Below are 26,296 nucleotides of genomic sequence, written 5' to 3'. Positions count from 1 at the left end.
TCCATTACAGTTTGTTCAAAGAGTACCCACATCACATTCGTGGCATAATTATCAATATTTACATTATGCGATATGAATCATATAATTAAGAGCAAAATTAGTTAAGGCTCTGACAGAATGATTTAAGGTTTTGGTTCATGGGCACATACAGAAGCTCCTCTTTCATACTAATGGCTTCTTTTGAATTATTTTGTTAATTACAAATGCAAAGCTGATGACAAATGTAACACTGATTTCAAGAAAGCTTATTACTTTTTCATAGAGTTAATTTGCCTGCATCTTAAATCAGAATGATTTATGTTTTTGCTTTGGCTTGTTTCTGACATCAAGACAAAAAAAATACTGAAAAGATACAGAAAAGAGATGCTGCTTACAGCTACTTTAAAAGGATTTGTTATTAATGTGCAGACATGATTTTAATATTGTCGTTTCTTCATCCGATCTGTATGAATATTTGATATAGAGATTTACCTTCACAAGAATACCTTGGCATAATTGTTGACAGAGCTGTCTATTTTTCATAAATAAAAGTGAGATAAATGACAAAAGAAAAATGTTACAGTTATAGGGGTAACTACTTTCTACTTCGACAAAGATTTTGAAGTTATTTGTTATAAATTCATGGATTAAGATCAGAAACTGGCCTTGAATATATCTTTGACTTATAGTCATAAATTCAACATAAACTGAAGAAAATAATGTTGAATTTATTAATTTCTTTTATTCACATTATGCTCAGTTTCTAATCATCCTCCATTGATTGATCTGCTAGTACTGTATATTGACTAAATAAATCTCATTTAATTTCTTATTCTCCTCATGCAATTTTGCAAAAATGCACGACCAAAGTGTTTTAACACATTTGTAAAGATTAAGAGAGATTTTGTTGATTACTTCTCTTAAGGTACAGTAGTCACTGAAGGTAATAGAAATGTGATATGGTTAAGCTCTAGTAGCATTGATGAATGTCTTCTCAACTTGTTATTTGTTTTATTGAAGGTAAATTCTTTGTCCAAGTTTTTTTTTTATGAAGTTTAAAAGTTAGGTTACTGTCAAAGACTTCCATGAGAGTAGCCTTTCATTGTAGCAAAACAACTCTTCTGTTTAGAAGTCATTGAACCTGGTACTAGCCGTATCTGCCTGGAGGGATGATGATGATGATAATGATAATGATGGCTCAGTCATGGTATAGTAGTCTTGGACATGCTCATTGGAGCGTGTAATTGTTTCTTCAATGGACCATTTAAGGATATTGATGAAATGTATTTGTGGAAACAGACATGAAATTTCTCTTAATTGTCCAACTGGAACAACACTGCAGGCCACACATACTCAAAAGATTGGACAAAGTATATAGATCACATACAATAGAACTACTTAATTTGATGTTAGTCATCCATGATTGGTTGAGCTGGTAAATAATAAAACTATTTTATCCCATTTTACCTTAATCTGCACATTATGTTCACTTTGGTTAAAGAGAAACTGTGTTACAAATACATACTTTGATGCCAGTCTGTTTCTTAAAGAATTGTTCTATGTACTAATAATTACATATTATTACATTCATTATTTCATTCATTAATAATGAATTATTACATTCATTTCCAAGAATAACATGAACATAAACTACAGTATGCTCAGTAGTCTTAATGGTTAAAAGATTTCCTCAATTTGACCACTACACATACATGTACATTGTATCATTTGTATGGTAATATAAATGAGCAAAAATCAATATGTTAAAGTAGCATTTTTAATTCAGCCTGAAGATCGTTTCGTGCCATTATCCAATGTTATTGAATCGCATAGTTCGTTTCAATTTAAGCAAGTTTTCATTTCAAGTAGTTAATGTAGAATTTGCCTTACTATATGAATCAGTGTTTAGGCTTCTATGTGATTCATATTATATTGTAACAATGAAATGATCAACTCAAATTAATTGATCACAGTACATGAAGTCAATATTGAGTCTGCAATTGATTTAAATCTCAATGATCAACTCTAGTTGAGTGATTCTCAGATCCATAAAGTGACTATTGAGTCTGTGAGTGACTGTTATCTCAATGAAATGATCAACTCTAGTTGAGTGATTCTCAGATCCATAAAGTCACTATTGAGTCTGCAATTGATTGTAATCTCAATGATCAACTCTAGTTGAATGATTCTCAGATCCATAAAGTCACTATTGAGTCTGCAATTGATTGTAATCTCAATGATCAACTCTATTCTCAGATCCATAAAGTGACTATTGAGTCTGTGAGTGACTGTTATCTCAATGAAATGATCAACTCTAGTTGAGTGATTCTCAGATCCATAAAGTCACTATTGAGTCTGCAATTGATTGTAATCTCAATGATCAACTCTATTCTCAGATCCATAAAGTGACTATTGAGTCTGTGAGTGACTGTTATCTCAATGAAATGATCAACTCTAGTTGAGTGATTCTCAGATCCATAAGTGACTATTGAGTCTGAGAGTAACCTAAATTTTAATCAAGTGATCATACCCTGAGATCAGAGATTAATGTCCAGGTACAATAAATACTGAGTCTGCAAGTGATTGTAATCTCAATGTAAGGATAATCTGGTTGAGTAAACACAAATTCATGAAGAGACTAACTGACTGTGCTCTTTCAGTGATCAGATACTGATATATAAGATTAGATCCTTGTAAAGGGGCTAACTTACTGTACTCTTTAAGTGATCAGATTCTGACATATGAGGTCAGATCCCAGTAAAGGAACTGACTGTACTCTTTAAGTGATCAGATTCTGACATGTAAGATCAGATCCCAGTGAAGGGACTAACTGACTGTGCTCTTTAAGTGATCAGATTCTGACATGTAAGATCAGATCCCAGTAAAGGGACTAACTGACTGTACTCTTTAATTGATCAGATTCTGACATGTAAGATCAGATCACAGTAAAGGGACTAACTGACTGTACTCTTTAAGTGATCAGATTCTGACATGTAAGATCAGATCACAGTAAAGGGACTAACTGACTGTACTCTTTATGTGATCAGATTCTGACATGTAAGATCAGATCCAAGTGAAGGGACTAACTGACTGTACCCTTTAATTGATCAGATTCTGACATGTAAGATCAGATCCCAGTAAAGGGACTAACTGACTGTACTCTTTATGTGATCAGATTCTGACATGTAAGATCAGATCCCAGTAAAGGGACTAACTGACTGTACTCTTTATGTGATCAGATTCTGACATGTAAGATCAGATCCAAGTGAAGGGACTAACTGACTGTACCCTTTAATTGATCAGATTCTGACATGTAAGATCAGATCACAGTAAAGGGACTAACTGACTGTACTCTTTATGTGATCAGATTCTGACATGTAAGATCAGATCCCAGTAAAGGGACTAACTGAATGTACTCTTTAAGTGATCAGATTCTGACATGTAAGATCAGATCCAAGTGAAGGGACTAACTGACTGTACCCTTTAATTGATCAGATTCTGACATGTAAGATCAGATCCCAGTAAAGGGACTAACTGACTGTACTCTTTAAGTGATCAGATTCTGACATATGAGGTCAGATCCCAGTAAAGGAACTGACTGTACTCTTTAATTGATCAGATTCTGACATGTAAGATCAGATCCCAGTAAAGGGACTAACTGACTGTACTCTTTATGTGATCAGATTCTGACATGTAAGATCAGATCCCAGTAAAGGGACTAACTGACTGTACTCTTTAAGTGATCAGATTCTGACATATGAGGTCAGATCACAGTAAAGGGACTAACTGACTGTACTCTTTATGCGATCAGGTCTGGATCAGGTCCAATAAGGTCATATACGGTCAGATCCCAGTAAAGTGACTACTGATTGTACAAGTAGTCATAGTCTTAATCAATTGATTAGAGTTATTATACCAATGTCTCCGTAAAGTGACCTTAGTCTGCAAGTGACCAATGATATTAATGAATTAATCAAATTCTGACTTCAAAGTCAGTATGTCAGTAAAGTGCCTACTGATAGTGCCAGTGAATGTAATCTATCAAATGATCCGACATAAAAAGACGATCCAAGTTCAAAGATTTATGGCGCCATAAGTTAAGCTGATGACAGACCATTTACTACAGCTAAATGTGAAGTCATGCAACAGTTTGAGTAAGTTAAGCAAGTTGCTAATCTTCTATATCCTTGCTTTTCTCTTTTTCCCAAAGTTGATCAGATGTCTTTAAGGGAGAGAAAGCAGAATGATATAGCCAGATTATTTACCAATAGATAGCTTCAGTCAGCTGTGAAATGGCCTTCATCACCCCTTCCTGTCAAGCTTGTCATGTTTCATGCTTGGCCAGTGTCATTGCTGGAGATGTAGCTTTGAAGGTTGTACCATTCCTTAGAGAAAATTAAAAGACATAATAGCTGCTGCATGAAATATTACCACTAAACAAAAATAAAAAAAAGGTTACGAACTGTCAGTCAGTGCATCTAAAGCATGACATATACCTCGTCTAATATTTTGCCAATCACCAAAACTATAATGCAGTAGGAACCTTTTAAGAGACAGACATGTTGTAAAGTGCATCAATTTTCTATAATCTACTCAAATTGACACAAATCTCACCTGTCATGGGTATATATTATTTACTGTTTCAGAATTTGGTGGTCTTGGTTGCTTGCAGGTTCCCCACTTTCACCACTGTCCCTTCAATGGCTTTTCACCTCCTCCTCCTGTCCTTAATATGAAGTCTAATTGGCTAAGTCTACTTGCTAATGTTCACTTAAAGTAGTACTCTCTTATTGGGGATCTCCAGCCATGTCCTAAATCAATAGAGGGCGCTGTCATGTGGCTCTTAGCTAGTTCCTCAAAACTTGACAAGTTACAATCACTGAGTAATCCTTTGAGGTATCTCTGATCGACACTTCTGGGCAAACTTAACCTGTACATTCCCTACTTCACACATCCTGTGACATATTCAAGCTAATATATGGTTTTTACCACTCATAACTAGTACATTTTAGGAATGAATGTTGCCAATCGTTTGTTTGGCAACTTTACACACGTATAATCATCAACCAATCAGAAAGCTTCTTTGACATATTCTCAATTATGTCCACTGAGTTTAAGCTTTTAGGTTCAGCAAACATTGTATGGAAGCCTCTGAAATATACAGCAATTCCTAGTTGAACATTAGTGGTGTATATGCAATTTTCATTTGTGATTTTTGAAGATGAGATTTTTTGAAACATTTTTTCACAACTAGCCCGTTGAATCTGCATTAGGACCAAAACAACAGTGCCCTCGGTAGAAATATGAAGATCCCGATTGGGTTTACATATCCTCAGAGAGTTCCTAGCACTAACTGGACCACCACCATCTGCATACAACAATAGAATATTGTACCAATGAAATATGATGATACATACTACAAGCCATCCAAAATCATATTTTAAAGCATATTAAAGTAATTTAGTAGTTTTCAGAAGTAAAGAAATATATGCATTGGGATCAGCTTGAAGAGACTAGAAGAAATAAGCATATGTAGTTGATCTCCAGACATGGTCACAGTAATAGCGTCATACTGTAGTACAACTGGGCAGACTCAGACTCATTCAACCGCTGTGATACTTTCTAAAACCCTGCATATCAAGAAATAAAAATAAAATTGTATTGGGGGCCAAGACATTATCCTCTTACACATGAAAACTAAAATGATTTCTGCTTGATTTTGTTCTTGACTCACTTACTCCTTTGAAATGTTTCTCAGGAAATGGTGATTGATAAAGAGCCTTCTAAGATGATTACACTCTCATCCATACAGTATGCTTGATTGCAATCACTACCTCAAGGTTACACCGTCAAGGAAATTTGCTCTCATAGTATTCCCTCCCTTCAAGTTTCAGAGAAATGAATGTCTGATTTGTTTATTCTTTTGCAATAAGCAGTCCTCTCTGATTTCTTTAGCACAGCTTTAGTTTGCCAGATGAAGCAGTTTCTATCCAGCATTCTTTTAAATTAGATTTGCCGTTCTGTAACAGACTCTCATCTTCCTTCCCGAGGAGAAGAAAGATGAGGAAAGTGCAAGGTTATTTTGCTCTGGCATGATTTCCAAATTTTGTCTATGAACTAATGGCTCTTTCATCATACAAGGTAAAATACAGCTGTGTGAAAAGGTATAACCAGTCTTTGTAAGGTCTCTGCAACCCTAAAAGCCATTTAGTTACTTTCAAAAGGAGGATTTAGATGCCTTAATTTTACAAAGTGACCTTTAATTAGCTTATTCTAGTCGGTCAATGGAGCAGCTAGCCATTAACCAAGCTATTCATGGTCGAGAAAACAGACTTCTACTGAGATTGCCTCATCTAGAGAGGAGTAAATCTCTTTTAGTGAAGGTTGCTAATTTTATTACAATCTTTTTTTGCCAGTTTTGTGATATCTCAGATTTTTGGCAAACCACTTTAATAATAGTTGGAGAAATTTACATATGTTTAAACATTTAAAGTAACTTTCAGATGATACTTAAGTTGATACTGAACGAAAGTTTGATTTGTAGTCTGGGGAATTGTGATATATTTTCAAAACTGCACAAATATGGTTCCCTGCACTAAACCACATCATATAGCAGATCTTAAAATAAATCAGACAAAGGATTTTCAAACATCGGAAACATGTATGATGCTTTAGGTGTCAAGAATGTTACTTTTGGAAATAATAAAAAAACTTCACAAATATTTGTACAGAGCCTGAAAACCTTGAAGTTTCTGTAAACTACAAAAGCTAGGTCATTGGTAGCTAACATTTTGAAAATGTGACTGCAATAATTGGTTCATGAGCCCCTGTCACTGTAAACAGTTTTCTGTCATTTTTCACAACTCTCCTTGCCCCATACTGTATTTGAGATCAAATATTCATACTCTCATTTCGTGAAGTTCTCTGCTCTAATTAAGATCATGCAAAAAGTCTCTCATCTTAGGAGCAAGCCTAACACCACAAACATCCAACTGTCATCTCTGATATTAGCTTCTAACATACAACTATTGTGATATCAGTATTTAACTTTCCTGTATGCTGTGTTAAGTGTTGGCTTGTTGTTACTGCACCATTCTTACCAAGCCATGATAAGTTATATAATTGAATAAGAGGCAGATGTCATATGGCCTCAGCTACACTGAGCATCTGGCTACATAAAGCAAGTAAGCAAAACTTTGCCCTATGAAAAATGTAATGCCTTATATCTTGGGTTGTAAACATTTGAACTTTCTGCCAAAGTCTATCAATTATGTTGTAATTTTTACAGGCAATAAAAGTTTTCAAGTACCTACAGTAGTCTTTCATTTAAAGATCAAGTTTTGCTATCACCAGGTTGTCTGACAGATTCAAAGCAACATGCACCTGTACAAGCTTACGTAACTTTCTAACTTCTTTATATTTCTAACTATTGACGATTTGGGAAATGTGAAGATTTGAGTGTCATCCAATACATTATGCAAATATTGTATTATGTCTAATGGTGAGAATGATTTGAAGAAAAATAATACTCTAGAGTTCTCTCCAACCCATTTTCATTCCCCAGTGAATGAGGTCGCCAGGAGGAAAATCCTGTGGCGACTAGATCTTTATTTTTCCCAAATTCTGGTCGCCCAGAATGAAAATGTGATCGCCACTTTGATATGCTAAATATTAGTACAAAAAGCACTAGGCCTAGGCTCAACATCGATTAGCACTACTGTCAGTGCTGACTACACTAACGTTGAACTTTAAAGCTAGTACAGTAGTTAGTACTGATGACAGTGGCTAGTAGTACATTTTGATTTTAAAATAATGACATAGGCTAATGTATATTATTTTCTAACAAAATGGGTACGGTGAAAAATATCTTACTTTATGTTTTCATGTTCAAATACATAGGTGTAAGATAAGGTATAAAACCTTCCTCAATAATTTCTATTTGCTTTTGTTTCTTTCATTAACTTGTTAATAACTTCATATAATTAACATTACTACTAACATCACACTGCTGCCGCTGATTATGCTTGCTCTCCACGTCTATTGGATCAGACCATATAAATATCCAATTTAGCTCTTAAACAGTTATTACTACTACTATCTAATATGCAGCCCCATGGTTCGCATTAGCCGCTAGATTGCAATTTGATCGCATTTGGAATAAACGATTAGTAAAAAGCCACTTGCGATTATTATTTTTTAGTTATCCCGTCTATAACCCATAAACATCTCATAAAATTCCTTGTCAGCCTTTCCTTCTATGAAATAAAGGAATGAATAAATAATAATTTCTTCCACATGGTAGCCTAACACCACACTAAGTCAATGGAAATCTAGCTAAGCCTAACCATCTGTTTACTTGCTGAAATTGTGAAGCAGTTATAAGATATCCATGGAATACTTTCATTATTGCTGTTACGTTCAACCACATGGTTGCCTAACATCACACTAAGTCAATAGGGTAATCTAGCCTAGCCGTCTTTTTATTAGCTGAAATTGTGACGCAGTTATAAGATATCCATGGAATACTTTCATTATTGCTGTTATCTTCGACCACATGGTAGACTTACACCACACTAAGTCAATGGAAATCTAGCTAAGCCTAACCATCGGTTTGCCAAAAAAGCATCACACTTTGCGTAGGATTCGGGTAATAAATTAGGAACCGGGTAGTACCACGTCGGGCGGGTACCTTCGTTATTTTGTAAAGCATTGGTGAAATTTTCAGTTGCAAAAACTGATCGCCACAGTATTATAGGTCTGGCGACTAGCATTAATTTTTCAAGAAATTCTCATCGCCAGCCGAGAATGGTCGTCGCCAATGCGACCGTAATGAAAAAGGGTTGGTTCTGTCTAGTTTCGTTTTCAATTACAGTGTAGAGTGGTACTGCTTTTATATCCGTTTTAGCTTTGCGAACGGAACCTCATCTTCAGGAAACTGAATTATTGTATAACCTTAAACTTGTAAAAACAAAAGCCCCCCCCCCCCTCCTTATTGTACAGCGATTCAGACTTGACAATTTATTTCCAATTGAGGTTTTCTGTTTTCTGTTTGGTGCCATGATTCATCTGTAAATGGACATAGAATTGTTTGGTCAGACATTTAGGGTGACAAGCATTCTAATTAGCAAATTTGTTGTTAAACTTAAGATGTCAATTGATGGAGCAAACAGTTTGGACAAGATAAACCTTCAAAATAGTGTCAAATGGGTGAGATTTGGGCCAAGTAAATAGTCCTTCCCATTAAGGAATGATTAGATAAAGACAAGCAAAGTTTACAAAAGAGATTGTAACCCTCTACTTCAAACAAGGAACTAAATCCTACTCTATTACAGTTGTGTGTTCACAGTTAACATTTGTGTTTTCATTGCTTTCATTTTGATTAACAGCAAATATGTGTTTTATTTTCCTACGGTACCAGGATAGATGGTTGAATATGGAGGAAGGTTTGTGATGTGATGTCCACAGTCTCCTGGAGCAAATCTTTAATACAAAATAGGAAATTTTGGCAAGGATTGACTCATTATTTGAGTTACTGCTACAGCAGATGTTGAAGCTTGTGTTTGATTGGTCAGTTCTGTTCATGTGTGGCTGTAGGAGACTAAAGGAAACACTTCTATTTATCCGTTGTGCACAATATTATAAATTGTCTGCATTATGTGTAGATTGACAAGTTGAGATCTAAAAATACTTTTTACTGCTCTCTGTTTTTCTTTCATTGGTTTTTTGTAGAGATATCAGGTCTTGTTTTGTCTTAAAGTTAGCTGAAGAGCTTAACAAAGAAAGTAAGTTTTTGCATTTCTGTCAGCTGATCAGTGTGCTTTAATGTGGCCTAAGCCACTCTCAGGTTAATCCTTACCATCAGAGACTGACATAATGTTTACAAAGTTTCAATCATGTTTTGTTAGGTTTACTGAATTATTGCAACATATCTCCTTAAATGTTTATTTTGCATTCCCTCATGATCAATCTATGTACATTGTGAATTATCTTTTTAAATGCACTGATTTCTTTACTTGAATGACTCCCTCATTATCCCACTTGCCAAACCTCAGTTGATGTGTTATGTGTTGGGTTGCAACTTTGACTTGACCAAACCATGTACAGGATTGATAATTACACAATATACATCAGACTGTGAGCATGTGGTTCAACCCCTTGTTTGAGTTCAGATTTGAAGTGTAAAGGCCAATCAACATCTGCGATGTGAAGGCTGCGATAGACAAGGATTGAGGAAGGACCAGACCCATATCGGTGTTAAATTTGTTATTAAATGCAGTGCAGGGAGGTGGGGGGGGGTATGGTTGACCCGAGATCAGTGGTGACCCTAACTTTGAAGGTTTTTTTTTTGTTACGTGGGTAAGTTGACAAGCAGTGGCAGCACCTACTGTAGCCTTTTCTCCTAGTGGTCAAACCTCAATGTCCTGTTTGGTGATACTGGAATGGTCTGCCCATATCTGTGCGGAGTTCTCCCACTCTCAGTCAGTTCAAGTCTTGCTTGAAGACTCATTTTTTCAAGTTGGCGTTCTATTAGGGTTTTACAGCGCTATTGAATACTTCGTAGATTTTAGCGCTTTATAAGTTCATTTATTATTATTATTATTAAGCTGGGGATCTGAATGTCTGATACCAAGCATGGGTCCAATGTAAACTTTCTAAATCAATTTATCTTGTTTTCTGGCTGAACTTCGAGTGGGCTATGTCTGTAATGTTAAACAGTCCCTGAGAGATCTATGTGGTTATGGTCATTGGATGCTTCTAAAATAAGGAGGGAGTGTTGCATTTGCTGGTGGTCGAGGATTATTGGAGATTGTCAATGTAAATACCTTGTGCGGATCATGTACAGTACTTGGTATTTTAAGTCACATACTCAGCAGATACCCTGTTTAGTTTTGTTAAAGGTCCTGTGAAGTTTGTAGAGGTTATATGTGCAAACTTTGTCAGCATGCTGTAAGGAGAGGAACTCTTTTATTTTGGGGGTCAATCCATGACAAATCAAACACAGGCCGGACAATCATTCCAGATTTTGTCAAGTACAGTACTATTGATCAATATGTGTTCCAGATCCCTAAGATGCAGATAATTGACAAGAAAGTCTGAAACTCTGTGGTGGGGGGGGGGGGGCTAGGATATTATGGCAACGGTAACAAAAGGCAATTAGCTTCCAAACAGCTCATACTTCTCCAGTTTTTAGGAAGGCACTTTTTCATTTATGACCTATTGACAGTATTTTAATTTAGCATATTACAGATATTGTGTGAAAGACATGCATGTGCCATTCTACATTAAGGGGTACCATGTAGAAGCCATTGAATACAACAACCCAATATTTTGGAGGGGGTTTGTTGTTTTTCTTAATTTTAGGTAAGGTCAAAGGTCAGGGCAAAGTTTTAAAGATTTTTTTTTCTGGTTTCCAATTCTTACCTTTTGGTTGTCCAAACAGAAAATTTGGTGGTCCAAAGTATGCAACAAAAATAACAAAGAATGACTTTGTTGTACAAATGTAGGAGAGATATGTAGGTTTGTTGATTAGAACACTAGCTTTGCGGTAAAACTTCCCTTCGGGTGGATCATGGGCCTGGTCACTATTTTTGTATTATGTTAGGATCTCCAGAGTGATGGAGCATGATACCAATTTAATTGGGGTTTACATAGTTATAACACCATCTGAATTTGATTTACTAATCCACTGTACGACTACTAAAGTTTATTTTGGTCTTCCTTACAGAAATTTGATCGTTGACCAACAAAGACTTTGCCCTGGTTTTGGTTAACATAAGGCCTAAAAGGAGGCATATGTGGTGTATAAATTTATTAAGCAAAGCTTTAATTCACACTCTCTAGTTTTGTTGGAGTTCAAAGGTCACATTGGTCAGAGTGTGAAAACCCTGCAAACACTATAAGTCCATAAGTATATGGTTTATTTGAACTAGGGCTTGTCATCACTAAATGTTATAAAGTATGTGAGATTCCACCTACGATATCTACTATTCCTTCCTTTTACTTTCTTGAGCTTCTAACAAATTAATTTCAAAGTGTCAAAGTGAATTTTCGTGAAAGAAAACAGCAAGCATTGATTCAAGTGGTTTAAGTGTCTGGAGGTGATAAACAGAACATGCTCAGACAAAAGTATAAAAAAAAAATGAAAATATAAAATAAGACTTTTCTTGCTACAGTAACTATATATCTCTTATAATGTCACAATATGGCCAAACATGGAACGATTTTGAAAGAGATTACATTCAGGTTTTGTATGCCTGAATTCTCATTAGCAATGCAGCATTTATAATACATGTGACTTGCTCTGCCAAATTTGGAGTGCAGCGGTTTCAGCATGGACCGGTAACACAAAGAGTGCCATGACTGTTGGCATTACAGTACTAGTGCAATGAGCTCAAATGGTGCGTGTGTATTTCTGGCACATAGAATGAGTAGAAAAGAGCTCACCAACGCTACGAAGCTCTTCTAGGCTGTAAAATCCAACTTAATTTTTGAACAAATCAGATTTTTTTGTACTTTAGAATCTTATGCATATTGGAATGTTTTCACATAAATGAAGATTGTAATGTGAAGTGAGCCTGTCAGTATGTAAGAAAACAACAGCTGCAAGCTCAAACTCCAGTTCCTCTTAAAGCAGTGAATGAAAAGAGTGATAATTGTTTATCTAGGACAGGAGAACACATATCATCCAAAGTAAATCATGAAAGCGAACAAATTACTTTTGATTTACTGTCCTGGTTGATCTGTCTTTGCCAGGGAGAATTGTAGAGGGTCATCTGTTCCTTTGAAGTTGCTTCAGGTAGAAATGAGTTTATATAGTTTATTTTAAAGTACTATCAAATTAGACCTTATGAACATCCAACTCGACTGTTCCTTTGAGGTTGCTTCAGGTACAAATGAGTTCATTATTTATAGTCTGTCACATTAGACCTTATGAACATCCAACTTGACTGTTCCTTTGAGGTTGCTTGAGGTACAAATGAGTTTATTGTATATAGTTTAAAGTATTATCACATGAGACCTTATAAACATCCAACTTGACGGTTCCTTTGAGGTTGCTTGAGGTACAAATGAGTTTATTGTATATAGTTTAAAGTATTATCACATGAGACCTTATAAACATCCAACTTGACTGTTCCTTTGAGGTTGCTTGAGGTACAAATGAGTTTATTGTGTATAGTTTAAAGTATTATCACATGAGACCTTATAAACATCCAACTTGACTGTTCCTTTGAGGTTGCTTTAGGTAGAAATGAGTTTATTGTATATACAGTAGTTTAAAGTATTATGACATTAGACTTTATGGACATCCAACTTGACTTCACTTTACTGCTCAGGCCTAAATGACTTTATATTTAGTAAAAAGTACTCCCACATTAGACCTTTGCTAGACCTTTGCTATTATATCAATTTCTCCATGGTGATATATATCTGTTTAATGTTAGGGCGTTATCAAGTTGATTGTGAAGTGAAGGTGTAATGTATCACATGGTTACCATTCTGATATGTTATAAGGCACTATGGAGACAGTGTTTGGAGGGACAGCTGTTTATCATATAGCCGATATCACAATACATTTGTTAGGATGGTAGATGTTTTCAAATATTCTCCATTAGATAAGTGCAACAAAAAAGGAAAATTACTTTGAAGCCAGAAACAAAGGTCCATTCCAGGTCAAGCAAAGTCAACTTAGAATTCATATACTAGATCCATGTGCAAAATATGTTGGTCAGCAACTTGTTTGAAACTACTGTTTTCTCTTTTGTACATTTTCAATATTTACTGCACAACAAAGTTGATGGTATTGGAGATAAGTAAGTAAGTAAGTAAAACTTTATTGCTCCAAATAAGGAAATTAGTGTCTCGCACATGGAAGTTCAAAACAGTACAAAAATATATGAGCAAAGGAAAATAAAAAATAAAAGATGTGTATAGCCTGGTAGTCTTTAAGGTGGTTGGCAGACTCGCAGTCTTTCAAAGTGTGCTTGGTGGTGTGATTGGTATAATGTATATCCATCTATGACAGCCAACATGAACAGTGAACCTCTGGCTTGGTGGGGTGATTGGTAATGTATATACCATCTATGACAGCCAACATGAACAGTGAACCTCTGGCAGAATATCAAAGTGTGCTTGGTGGTGTGATTGGTATAATGTATATCCATCTATGACAGCCAACATGAACAGTGAACCTCTGGCTTGGTGGGGTGATTGGTAATGTATATACCATCTATGACAGCCAACATGAACAGTGAACCTCTGGCTTGGTGGGGTGATTGGTAATCCATATACCATCTATGACAGCCAACATGAACAGTGAACTTCGTGGCAATATATCAAAGAATGCTTGGTGGGGTGATTGGTAATGTATATACCATCTATGACAGCCAACATGAACAGTGAACCTCTGGCTTGGTGGGGTGATTGGTAATGTATATACCATCTATGACAGCCAACATGAACAGTGAACCTCTGGCAGAATATCAAAGTGTGCTTGGTGGTGTGATTGGTATAATGTATATCCATCTATGACAGCCAACATGAACAGTGAACCTCTGGCTTGGTGGGGTGATTGGTAATGTATATACCATCTATGACAGCCAACATGAACAGTGAACCTCTGGCTTGGTGGGGTGATTGGTAATCCATATACCATCTATGACAGCCAACATGAACAGTGAACTTCTTGGCAAAATATCAAAGAATGCTTGGTGGGGTGATTGGTAATGTATATCCATCTATGACAGCCAACATGAACAGTGAACCTCTGGCAGAATATCAAAGATTCTAGTGAAGCAGAGTCAATATATTAAAAGGGGTGCACTAACCAATGTACTCTCCCATCCTGATTGATTTGCAACCGGATGAAAAGCCTTTGATGTGCCAGTTGTAATGCCAGGTGTGATAAAACATTGTCTTGAGTTTGACAGATGGCTCCATTCTCTTTTCCAAATTGACTGTTACCGCTTTTAACAGTGAAATATCCCATTTTGCCCAAGAAAATCAGACACATTCCCCATCAGTAATTCATGAAACATTTCATGGACCTGGAAGACGTGTGAACCTCAATATAAACAAACATTCTACAAACTTGTTTCTCTTTTCGTCTGTAAGTTTGAATTGGTACCCGGTCGAGTGACAGCGCAACTTCTCTAATGACACATCGGAGATGATTAATGTACCAGCTTACACCTTTAACTGAAAAGGAGTGTCTTTCTTGATATCTTTCTCCGTTAGCAAAGATGGAGAAAGCTTTTTACTGCCACGCATCCTTAATAGTCATTTTGGATGGAAAAATATCACTGGTAATTTTCTAAATAAGACATTTATTTTAGCGAATGTTTAACATCTGTCCGATGGTCTGATTTATCACCTATGCATTTGTGGCACTATCAACGTTTATGGCCGAAATTAATGTTTTGTGCAGAAAATAGCACAAATATTGGAAGAAAAAGTACAGAATCATTAAGAAGTGACGACTTGAAGGAAAATTTTTTAATGGATAATGAATGCCGGGATTTGTATAGCACATACGCAATGTGTTTGTAAATCTGATATGTCTCATATATACAGCAGTAATGTACAGTGTATCCAGAGCAATATGCAGCTTATAGAGCAATGTACAGTGTAGAGAAAAATGTACAGTGTTAAGAGCAATGTTCAGTGTAGAGAACAGTATGTGCAGTGTAGAGAGCAATGTACTATGTTAAGAGAGCAATGTACAGTGTAGAGAACAATGTACAGTGTAGAGAACAATGTATAGTGTAGAGAACATTGTGTGCAGTGTAGAGAACAATGTGCAGTGTAGAGAACAATATGTGCAGTGTAGAGAACAATGTGTGCAGTGTAGAGAACAATGTGTGCCGTGTAGAGAACAATATGTGCAGTGTAGAGAACAATGTGTGCAGTGTAGAGAACAATGTGTACAGTGTAGAGAACAATGTGCAGTGTAGAGAGCAATGTACAGTGTAGAGAACAATGTGTGCAGTGTAGAGAACAATGTGCAGTGTAGAGAACAATATGTGCAGTGTAGAGAACAATGTGTGCCGTGTAGAGAACAATGTGTGCAGTGTAGAGAACAATGTACAGTGTAGAGAACAATGTGCAGTGTAGAGAACAATGTGCAGTGTCGAGAACAATGTGTGCCGTGTAGAGAACAATATGTGCAGTGTAGAGAACAATGTGTGCAGTGTAGAGAACAATGTGTACAGTGTAGAGAACAAAGTGCTGTGTAGAGAGCAATGTACAGTGTAGAGAACAATGTGTGCAGTGTAGAGAACAATGTGCAGTGTAGAGAACAATATGTGCCGTGTAGAGAACAATATGTGCAGTGTAGAGAACAATATGTGCAGTGTAGAGAACAATGTGTGCCGTGTAGAGAACAATGTGTGCAGTGTAGAGAACAATGTACAGTGTAGAGAACAATGTGCAGTGTAGAGAACAATGTGTGCCGTGTAGAGAACAATGTGTGCAGTGTAGAGAAAAATGTACAGTGTTAAGAGCAATGTACAGTGTAGAGAACAGTATGTGCAGTGTAGAGAGCAATGTACAATGTTAAGAGAGCAATGTACAGTGTAGAGAACAATGTACAGTGTAGAGAACAATGTATAGTGTAGAGAACATTGTGTGCAGTGTAGAGAACAATGTGCAGTGTAGAGAACAATATGTGCAGTGTAGAGAACAATGTGTACAGTGTAGAGAACAATGTGTACAGTGTAGAGAACAATGTGCAGTGTAGAGAGCAATGTACAGTGTAGAGAACAATGTGTGCAGTGTAGAGAACAATGTGCAGTGTAGAGAACAATATGTGCAGTGTAGAGAACAATATGTGCAGTGTAGAGAACAATATGTGCAGTGTAGAGAACAATGTGTGCCGTGTAGAGAACAATGTGTGCAGTGTAGAGAACAATGTACAGTGTAGAGAACAATGTGCAGTGTAGAGAACAATGTGTGCCGTGTAGAGAACAATGTGTGCAGTGTAGAGAACAATGTGCAGTGTAGAGAACAATATGTGCAGTGTAGAGAACAACGTGTGCAGTGTAGAGAACAATGTGTACAGTGTAGAGAACAATGTGCAGTGTAGAGAGCAATGTACAGTATAGAAAGCAATGTACAGTGTAGAGAGCAATGCTCAGTGTAGAGTACAATGTACAGTGTAGAGTACAATGTACAGTGTAGAGATTAATGAACATTGTAGAGAGCAATGTACAGTGTAGAGAACAATGTACAGTGTAGAGAACCATGTACAGTGTAGAGAACAATGTACAGTGTAGAGAGCAATGTTCAGTGTAGAGTACAATGCTCAGCGTAGAGTACAATGCACAGTGTAGAGAGCAATGTACAGTGTAGAGAACAATGTGTGCAGTGTAGAGAACAATATGTGCAGTGTAGAGAATAATGTATACAGTGTAGAGAACAATGTGCAGTGTAGAGAGCAATGTACAGTATAGAAAGCAATGTACAGTGTAGAGATCAATGCTCAGTGTAGAGTACAATGTACAGTGTAGAGTACAATGTACAGTGTAGAAAACAATTTGCAATGTAGAGATTAATGAACATTGTAGAGAGCAATTTGCAGTGTACAGAACAATGTACAGTGTAGAGAACAATGTACAGTATAGAGAACAATGTACAGTGTAGAGAACAATGTACAGTTTAGGTAACAATGTACATTGTAGATACAATGTACAGTGTAGAGAGTAATGTGCAGTGTAGAGAACAATGTACAGTGTAGAGAACCATGTACATTGTAGATACAATATACAGTGTAGAGAGTAATGTGCAGTGTAGAGAACAATGTACAGTGTAGAGAACCATGTACAGTGTAGAGAACAATGTACAGTGTAGAGAACAATGAACAGTGTAGAGAACCATGTACAGTGTAGAGAACAATGTACAATGTAGAGAGCAATGTTCAGTGTACAGAACAATGTACAGTGTAGAGAACAATGTACAGTATAGAGAACAATGTACAGTGTAGAGAACAATGTACATTTTAGATAACAATGTACATTGTAGATACAATGTACAGTGTAGAGAGTAATGTGCAGTGTAGAGAACAATGTACAGTGTAGAGAACCATGTACATTGTAGATACAATATACAGTGTAGAGAGTAATGTGCAGTGTAGAGAACAATGTACAGTGTAGAGAACCATGTACAGTGTAGAGAACAATGTACAGTGTTGAGAACAATGAACAGTGTAGAGAACCATGTACAGTGTAGAGAACAATGTACAATGTAGAGAGCAATGTTCAGTGTAGAGTACAATGCACAGTGTAGAGAGCAATGTACAGTGTAGAGAGCAATGTTCAGTGTAGAGAACAATGTGTACAGTGTAGAGAACAATGTGCAGTGTAGAGAGCAATGTACAGTATAGAAAGCAATGTACAGTGTAGAGAGCAATGCTCAGTGTAGAGTACAATGTACAGTGTAGAGTACAATGTACAGTGTAGAGAACAATTTGCAATGTAGAGATTAATGAACATTGTAGAGAGCAATGTACAGTGTAGAGAACCATGTACAGTGTAGAGAACCATGTACAGTGTAGAGAACAATGTACAGTGTAGAGAGCAATGTTCAGTGTAGAGTACAATGCTCAGCGTAGAGTACAATGCACAGTGTAGAGAGCAATGTACAGTGTAGAGAACAATGTGTGCAGTGTAGAGAACAATGTGCAGTGTAGAGAACAATATGTGCAGTGTAGAGAATAATGTATACAGTGTAGAGAACAATGTGCAGTGTAGAGAGCAATGTACAGTATAGAAAGCAATGTACAGTGTAGAGATCAATGCTCAGTGTAGAGTACAATGTACAGTGTAGAGTACAATGTACAGTGTTGAAAACAATTTGCAATGTAGAGATTAATGAACATTGTAGAGAGCAATTTGCAGTGTACAGAACAATGTATAGTGTAGAGAACAATGTACAGTATAGAGAACAATGTACAGTGTAGAGAACAATGTACAGTTTAGATAACAATGTACATTGTAGATACAATGTACAGTGTAGAGAGTAATGTGCAGTGTAGAGAACAATGTACAGTGTAGAGAACCAGGTACATTGTAGATACAATGTACAGTGTAGAGAGTAATGTGCAGTGTAGAGAACAATGTACAGTGTAGAGAACCATGTACAGTGTAGAGAACAATGTACAGTGTAGAGAACAATGAACAGTGTAGAGAACCATGTACAGTGTAGAGAACAATGTACAATGTAGAGAGCAATGTTCAGTGTAGAGTACAATGCACAGTGTAGAGAGCAATGTACAGTGTAGAGAACAGTGTGTATAGTGTAGAGAACAATGTACAGTGTAGAGAACAATGCATGCAGTATAAATAGCAATCCTACATGGATGGCAGAATGTAATGTATTGAGCAATGTGCAAGATATTGATAAACCATAATACAGCTTATATAGCAACATGTACAGTACAGCACACAGAGCCATGTGCAGTGTTTATGCAAATGCTGCAGTCCTGACATACATAATTTACAAGATATAGAATAATTTGTAGTGTGTAGAGCAATGTGTTGAATTTATAGAACGAGCCTACGAGGTACAGGTTATATGGCAATTTATAGTGCACAGAGAAATGTCCAGTGCACAGAGCAATTTGCAGCGTACATAACAATGTGCGGTGTATAGAGGAATGTCCAGTTCACCAAACAATGTGCAATAGTTGAAGTTTTCCCTTACAATAGCTGTCATTGTACTCAAGTTCAAATTGGGATAAATGATAGTTGACCATCTGCCCGCATTGATTTCTCAAGAAGATGGTAACTTAAATGTAGGTAAAATCTTTCCAAAATTAGTAAAACTTGTCAAAAGTAGGGAAAGATGCACAAGCATTCTGAGGGGTTTGAGCTGCTCTTGGAACTTCATTATTCCAATACCTCTTAAATACTTGCACCCCATTAAATAGGCATTCATATTTTCTTAACTCTCCAGAAGGATTTAATGTGTTTTCATTAGTATTCAATCTGTACTGTTACAATACAAAGGTACACATCCAAGATATTTTCATTTTTGGAGGCACTCCACATATTTCAGGGCTAAATTATAATTCCTAATAATTATTGCTTCTGTTTTCACTACATAAAACATGCCACAAAATAAGTGGATACAAGAACAGAAGTCAATGTAAGCAAAATCTGATTCCTACAGTACATTACATTTACCCTTTCAAGCATATTCTTGCATGCTGTGATAAGGGAAGAGAAGTTTTCCACTTCTTTGTTGTTTGTGGTTTATTTTTCTCTCGATAAAACCTGGTCCAGCGAGATGTTATCAGTGTAAATGCCTAATTTTATCCAGCCAAATGCTGTTAAGGATCCGGCTAAATCCTGAGTTACGGACTTAAAAACTTGATTTGTTGCATTCATAAATTGAAAGCTTCACTGAATTAAAGGCTTCATCAAAATGCTATTTAAAAAAAATTGAGTTTTAAAAGTGAGCTGGTCGTAAAAGGAAAACTATTTGAAACTGCAACAGTCCTGTAGCTGAAGAAATTTGAAATAGAAAACTTTATATGAGAGTTACTGTAGGGTTTTGTGACACAATTAGAATGCAAAGTATACAATGTTTCAATGTTTTCCATCTGTAACATGATGACAGGCCTTCTGGTGAAAGCAGATCATGAAAGGTTATGAAAAGCTTCTTTACCAGCAACTTTCAAAAAATGCCTACACACTAGTGACGTCTTTGTACATATGGTAAATCAAGTTTCATTTCATTTCAAGTGAGATTTCAATTCAAGTTTGAATAATATAGAGAACAATTCATTTGTATGGTGTTTCATGAACATCAAATATAAACTGTCAGTGAATTAATCACATTTACACATCACAATGGGAAAATCAGTAAATCATCATGTATTCACCAAAAAAAAAAAGTTAAGAATGCTTATTTTCAGCCTCTGGCTTTGTTTTTACCTTTGACAATTTGTAATAATAAACATTTCTTGAGCTTGAAGTAATCAGTTTACATAACATAGCAGGCGCAGGATGTCTTTGTAACTGTTTGGCGAGCTCCTAAGGCTTGCTTGTGCTGTCGTTTGACAGGAAGCACGTATCATCTAACGATGATGAATCGCTTCTTCAGAGCTAAGCAAATTAGTGTTAGAATCGATAAATAATGACTATTAGGAATGCTGTTGCAGTGACCTAAGTGTCATGGAAGTACAGGGAAACTGTAAATCAACTACATGTTTGAATTCTCTCCTGCCATATTTCTTACCTTGCCTTTTCCTTGAGATTTCTGTTCTGACTTTTCCCTGCGATTTTGTTTATTTTTCTGCCCTGAAGTTGGGGATGCGTTGTCATATTTATGCATTGAAAACTCCCTTACATCCTCCTGCTTTGATTAATCTGAAAGCTTCCTTGCAATTGCAATGTTGACAATTCATTTCAATTTTCAGCATATTTTGTAAATAATCATTATCCACCCCATATCATTTAATGATGTGGTAAAAGATTTTTGGAATGAGCTATGAGCAGTTCTTGATGCTGTGGATGAACATCGAAAATTCCCATAAAGAATGCACATAGGGAGGAAACTGAAGCTAGTATGAACGTTACAATTCTGTCTTTGCTCTACAATAAGAAATAAAACCATGTTTCTCTTCACTCTCACTCATGGAACAAACAACGTTAGCAAGTTACATAAAGCACCGCAACTTTGAAGTTGGTATCTGATACTTTACACTCTGTTTATGTGTTCGTAATGTTACTTAAAATACAAGGTTCTCAAACTGAGACCATAAACAATACCAGTCAAATCATACTGTCGATATTATCTGGGTTGGTTCAACACAACAGAGTATGTTGTACTGTACATGAATGTTACAAGCAGCATGTTGGTAAAAAAAGAAAAAGACTCTTGTCACACCTTTTTACAATCTGTAAGTTGACTGTCAGTCAGAATTGTTTTGCAAATATCATAGGTAAGGTGCTTGCTGCAACTTGACACAAGTGGAACTTTTGCATGATCTGTGGATGTGTCTATGGATGACAGAGAATAATTCTGTGTTCACATGTTGTGTAGCACTCATCAGGTTTATAAATTTTTAGTTATGATAAAAATACTGAAAATGGTTTGCTACAGTATAACAAACCTGCCATGTATGCATATTGCATGTTTGTGGCAATTTGACTATTGATTTTGCATACCATTTGCTGTGTAAGAGATACCATGTTAATTAATCCCTGGATGTCAGGTATATACTTACATGAGCATTCTTTAAATAAACCAATTCACTATTATATGCCTAACTTTGATTGACATTGTAGCAATTTCAGCTCCTTCAACATTGATTTCAACGTCAACCACTCTTAGGCATGAATATAAGTAATACTTGGCATGTTTTTGGTCAATCCATTTGACTCTATCAACAGCCATTCTATATAATAGTAATTACAGTAATGTTTGTTAAAAGAGAATTTAATGTTTGGAGGAAAATATTTCCTTTTGATTTTTGCAGTTTTCTAAGGAAGAGGAGGATTCTTGGAGTATTGAGACAGACTCAGAGGATGAAGATGCCATTAGCAGTTACTGTTGCAGCACTCATAACAAGAAAGAGACCACTTCAACATCATCCCTGCCTCTCAAACTGACATTGTTCTTTGTCTATACACAACTGGTAGTTTACAACATTGAAAGTTCAGTTAATCCAATGAACACTATGCTTTTTAACATTGATGTAAGAAACTGGGTACTTTTGGGAGATGTGCGATTGTTTAGAGTGATGCAGATGACATTGTGTGGTATATTTTACCTCTGGTCTCTCATCATGAGTCATACGCCCATGGAAGATGCAGACTGGTATTGAACACCATTTCATTTCTAAACAGCCACTACAAAATGGCAGTTTTGAAGGGATTGGCATGTTTTATACTTTGATTGACAAGAGGTAAGACAGAAGCCTGATCAAGAGAAAGGAATGTACTTGAGGAGCAACAACACCTCCATGTTGCAGTTTCTTCAATAAGAAGTTCAGACATCTTTGGACTACTTTAGCGATGGTCGCATTCCTAAACTGCACATAACACAAGCACCCAAAATGCAACAATTCTGTCACAGTAGTGACTGATTTATCCTCCAGCAGGCATGGTAATCCGCTATCAACTTAGTGTTGCTTTGAAGATATGTTGGTGCATCACTCCTACTTGAGCCAAATTTGTATAAAAGTTCTTGAAAATAAATCTGAACGGGCTAGCCCTCACACTTCCGAGGTGAACAAGGACCCAACCAATAAGACATCAGTTTCCTTAAATTTCAAAGTCAAATGTTCTCTAGATCACTTTCAGAGCTATCTGGAACATGTTAATGTTATAGAAATGGCTCTCCTAACCTCATAGGTTACTGTAGGTGGACCTGTCCAAACCATCCATGTGTTGCACATAAGTTCAGTGCCCAATGCATACAGTGTCTATACAATGCCAAGCTATGAATTCCATGCAGAAATAATGGTGGTGTTATGTAATAGTTTACATGAACTGTGTGCAATACTTTGTTCATTATACAACTCTGCACCACAAAAAAGACAATCATACGAAAATAATGAGAACAAATTTAAATCCAAGAGGCTAGACTGTATTTCAGTTGTTAACATTTCAAATATGCTATAGACTAGCAAATTTTAAAGACCTGTTTATGACTGTCAGAGTATGTAGTGTTAAAATATGAAGGGAAAAGATAATCAATGGTTAGTTTACACTACGAAGAATGAATCATGAGTGTACTTTGGTGATTCAGTTTAATATTTCTAGAAACAACCTGGTCTACTTTCAATCCAGTTAATTATAATAACACAACCTGCCTTAAAAATCATCCTGGTTTGTATCTAGATTTATATTTCATCAACAGAATACAGTTGTTTGAAAATAACAAGTAATGTTCTTTATATATATAATATGACTATCTTTCATTAAAGAAGGTTTAGTCCTGCAGGTAACGAAACAAATCAAAATTTTCAGGTTTATTGCAGCTTGATTCCTTGTGCAATATGTGTAATCAGCAACAACAGTCATATAATAAAAACATATATTTGTGTAATGGTAGGACTTAGCAACAATTATTGAACAATTATCAAATTTCTTGCTTGAACTTATGATAAGTACTCAATTTCTAATCTAACCGTAAAAGTAACAAACTAAATTCTCAGGTAGAAAAATGTTAATGTCATTGTGTAATGTGGAAAGTAAGAGATAACATTTAATGTACAGTAGTTTGACACACTCACATTTTCCATATCAGCTAATACATATTAGCACTATCCCCAGGACCCCAATCAAACTTCACCTCATCTCCTAGTTTGTGTTCTCTTATGTTACTCTAAAATGATTCTCTGTACACCCAATAATATGATATGCTTCTTGAAATTGAAATGATAGAAAACTAGTAACATTTGTTCCCCTTAATGTTTGTGAGAGATGGTTTGTTGTTCCTTGGGAGTAAAATGGTTATAAGTGGAAGAGATTATCGTTTGTATTGGAGCTGGACGATGGCATGTTTTCATTACAATCAGCAACTGACATCATAGATTTTTATCTGCATAAATTCTTACAAACTCATGCAAGATCTTAAATTCTTTGGATCACTGATGATTAACTTGTTAGTAAATGTATGAAATCATAAAATGTCAGGAAACCAAGAACTCAGTTGTTGGAAAATTTTGTAATTACTATTGAGACCTACTGTGCACTTACTAGACAAATGTTTGCATTAAAGATGTTTGGTAGAATGAAGTTAGACATTTTACTCAAAGGTTGCTAATAATAAGATGGGTTTTTTTTCAAATGAAGTTAGGCAATTAACTCAAATGTTTGCTAAATAAGACGTTTTGTAGAATGAAGTAAGGCATTTAACTCAAAGGTTTGCTAATACTAAGATGTTTTTAATAAGAAGTTAGGCATTTAATTCAAAGGTTTGATAATAGTAAGACATTTTGTACGATGGAGGTAGGCATTTAATGCAAAAGTTTATTAATACTAAGACGTTTTTTATAATTGTTTGTATTGCACTACTTGCTAGTTATACAGATAGTCAAATTGTTGTAACCACATAGGTGTCTTTGTCAGATTGAAGGATATCCACTTATCTTGTGAATATTACATGGCTGGGTAAAAGTGACGCAAAGTAATACAACCAAATGATAAAATACAGCCATATCTTGTTTGTTTACGAGCCATATCATGTAACATACACATTCCATTTGTGGATACTGTTACTTGCCATTGAGCTCCCTACCACATTACCATTGTCGTATGAAGTAACAACAATAAATTACCTTGTAGTCATTTGCAATATACTAATTAAAGGTTTCTTAATACAAAGAAGTGAATAGTATGATGTTAAGAGTACAACAAATATAAAATGCACAGCAAAAGAACTACCAATGTCCAGAGTGTCTTTATCATTTGTTTATATTGTAATATGCTTTATGGAATTGCTATATTTGCTGTAAGTGCAGACTTTCTTATAATCTGACAGAGCCCAAGAATTATTAGCAAATTATGCTCTGAAATTGAAACCAATTAATGAATCAGAGAGTGCTGACACCTTCCATTATTTTGCTAATTTAGAAGACTCTTAGCTAATATTACTACTATTAGATAGTGAAGTTTCCCCCAGATTTTCGCAAACATTTAATATTAAGAAAGGACTCGTGTGTAGTGGTGTATCATTTGATGATCATCATGTTGCAGATCAGTAAAAGTCAGGCTAGGCTGACATTTTGAGTCATTTCATCTCTGTCTCGAAAACTACATGCCACCGCATCATGATAATAATGACAAATTTCTTGGCTAATCTTGCAAATACAAATATGCATAGATTCCAATATGGCCATTCTCTCCATTGAAAATGGGTGATAAAATTGAAAACGAAATAACATACTTCAAAGGGAAACAAACATTGATAAGTTTCAGGAAACACACCTTTTTAAGTATTTCAATAAGCATTAATGATTCCTCTTCATAACGTAGAATAATTCATTAATGGTTTGAACTGTTATTCAATTAAGTTAATTTCTTAACTGCCCAATGTATGCAATTGTATTACCTTTATGGTACAATTTTTTTAGTTGAGCTGTGGATGGGTCAAAAGCCTAACATTGAAATCTATAGATAACTATTAGGCCTAACTGCTAAACAGTGCGTTACAAATCTCTTAAACTGAATGCTTTGTCCATTTGTACATACTCTATATACTATATGGTTCAATTCTCGGCAACCAATAACTGGAGATTTTGATGGCTTGAGCGTAGAAATAATACTCAAACAGACATTGCCTTTCAGTTAATTAGGAACCTCTTAAATAG

General features: G+C 35.8%; 2 protein-coding genes across 6 annotated transcripts in view; one reads left to right on the top strand and one right to left on the bottom strand.

Moving 5' to 3' along the window:
• LOC139980554 (uncharacterized) overlaps nucleotides 1-25,369 on the top strand; it is a 51,155-nt gene extending 25,786 nt beyond the window's left edge. For both annotated transcript variants that reach the window (XM_071992279.1, XM_071992280.1), the window contains exon 9: nucleotides 22,457-25,369. In XM_071992279.1, coding sequence (XP_071848380.1) covers nucleotides 22,457-22,804 — 348 coding nt within the window. In that variant the 3' untranslated portion in view covers nucleotides 22,805-25,369. The remainder of the gene's footprint in view (nucleotides 1-22,456) is intronic.
• LOC139981499 (uncharacterized) lies at nucleotides 12,792-18,227 on the bottom strand. 4 transcript variants are annotated; one of them, XM_071993930.1, is made up of 2 exons: nucleotides 14,169-18,227; nucleotides 12,792-14,085 (listed from the first exon to the last, which is right to left on the bottom strand). In XM_071993930.1, exon 1 carries the CDS (start codon nucleotides 17,217-17,219, stop codon nucleotides 15,678-15,680), a length of 1,542 nt encoding a protein of 513 aa, XP_071850031.1. In that variant the 5' UTR covers nucleotides 17,220-18,227; the 3' UTR covers nucleotides 12,792-14,085; nucleotides 14,169-15,677. The 4 variants fall into 4 exon arrangements, with proteins under 4 accessions (XP_071850031.1, XP_071850033.1, XP_071850032.1 ...); XM_071993932.1 differs by having other exon boundaries at nucleotides 12,792-14,446; nucleotides 14,595-18,227; XM_071993931.1 differs by having other exon boundaries at nucleotides 12,792-14,594; nucleotides 14,742-18,227.
• Nucleotides 25,370-26,296: the final 927 nt, after the last annotated feature.

The sequence above is a fragment of the Apostichopus japonicus genome, chromosome 15 (assembly GCF_037975245.1).
Source record: "Apostichopus japonicus isolate 1M-3 chromosome 15, ASM3797524v1, whole genome shotgun sequence".
NCBI lineage: Eukaryota > Metazoa > Echinodermata > Holothuroidea > Aspidochirotida > Stichopodidae > Apostichopus > Apostichopus japonicus.
Note: the sequence above shows the minus strand (reverse complement) of the source record. Positions and strands in the feature narration are given on the sequence as shown.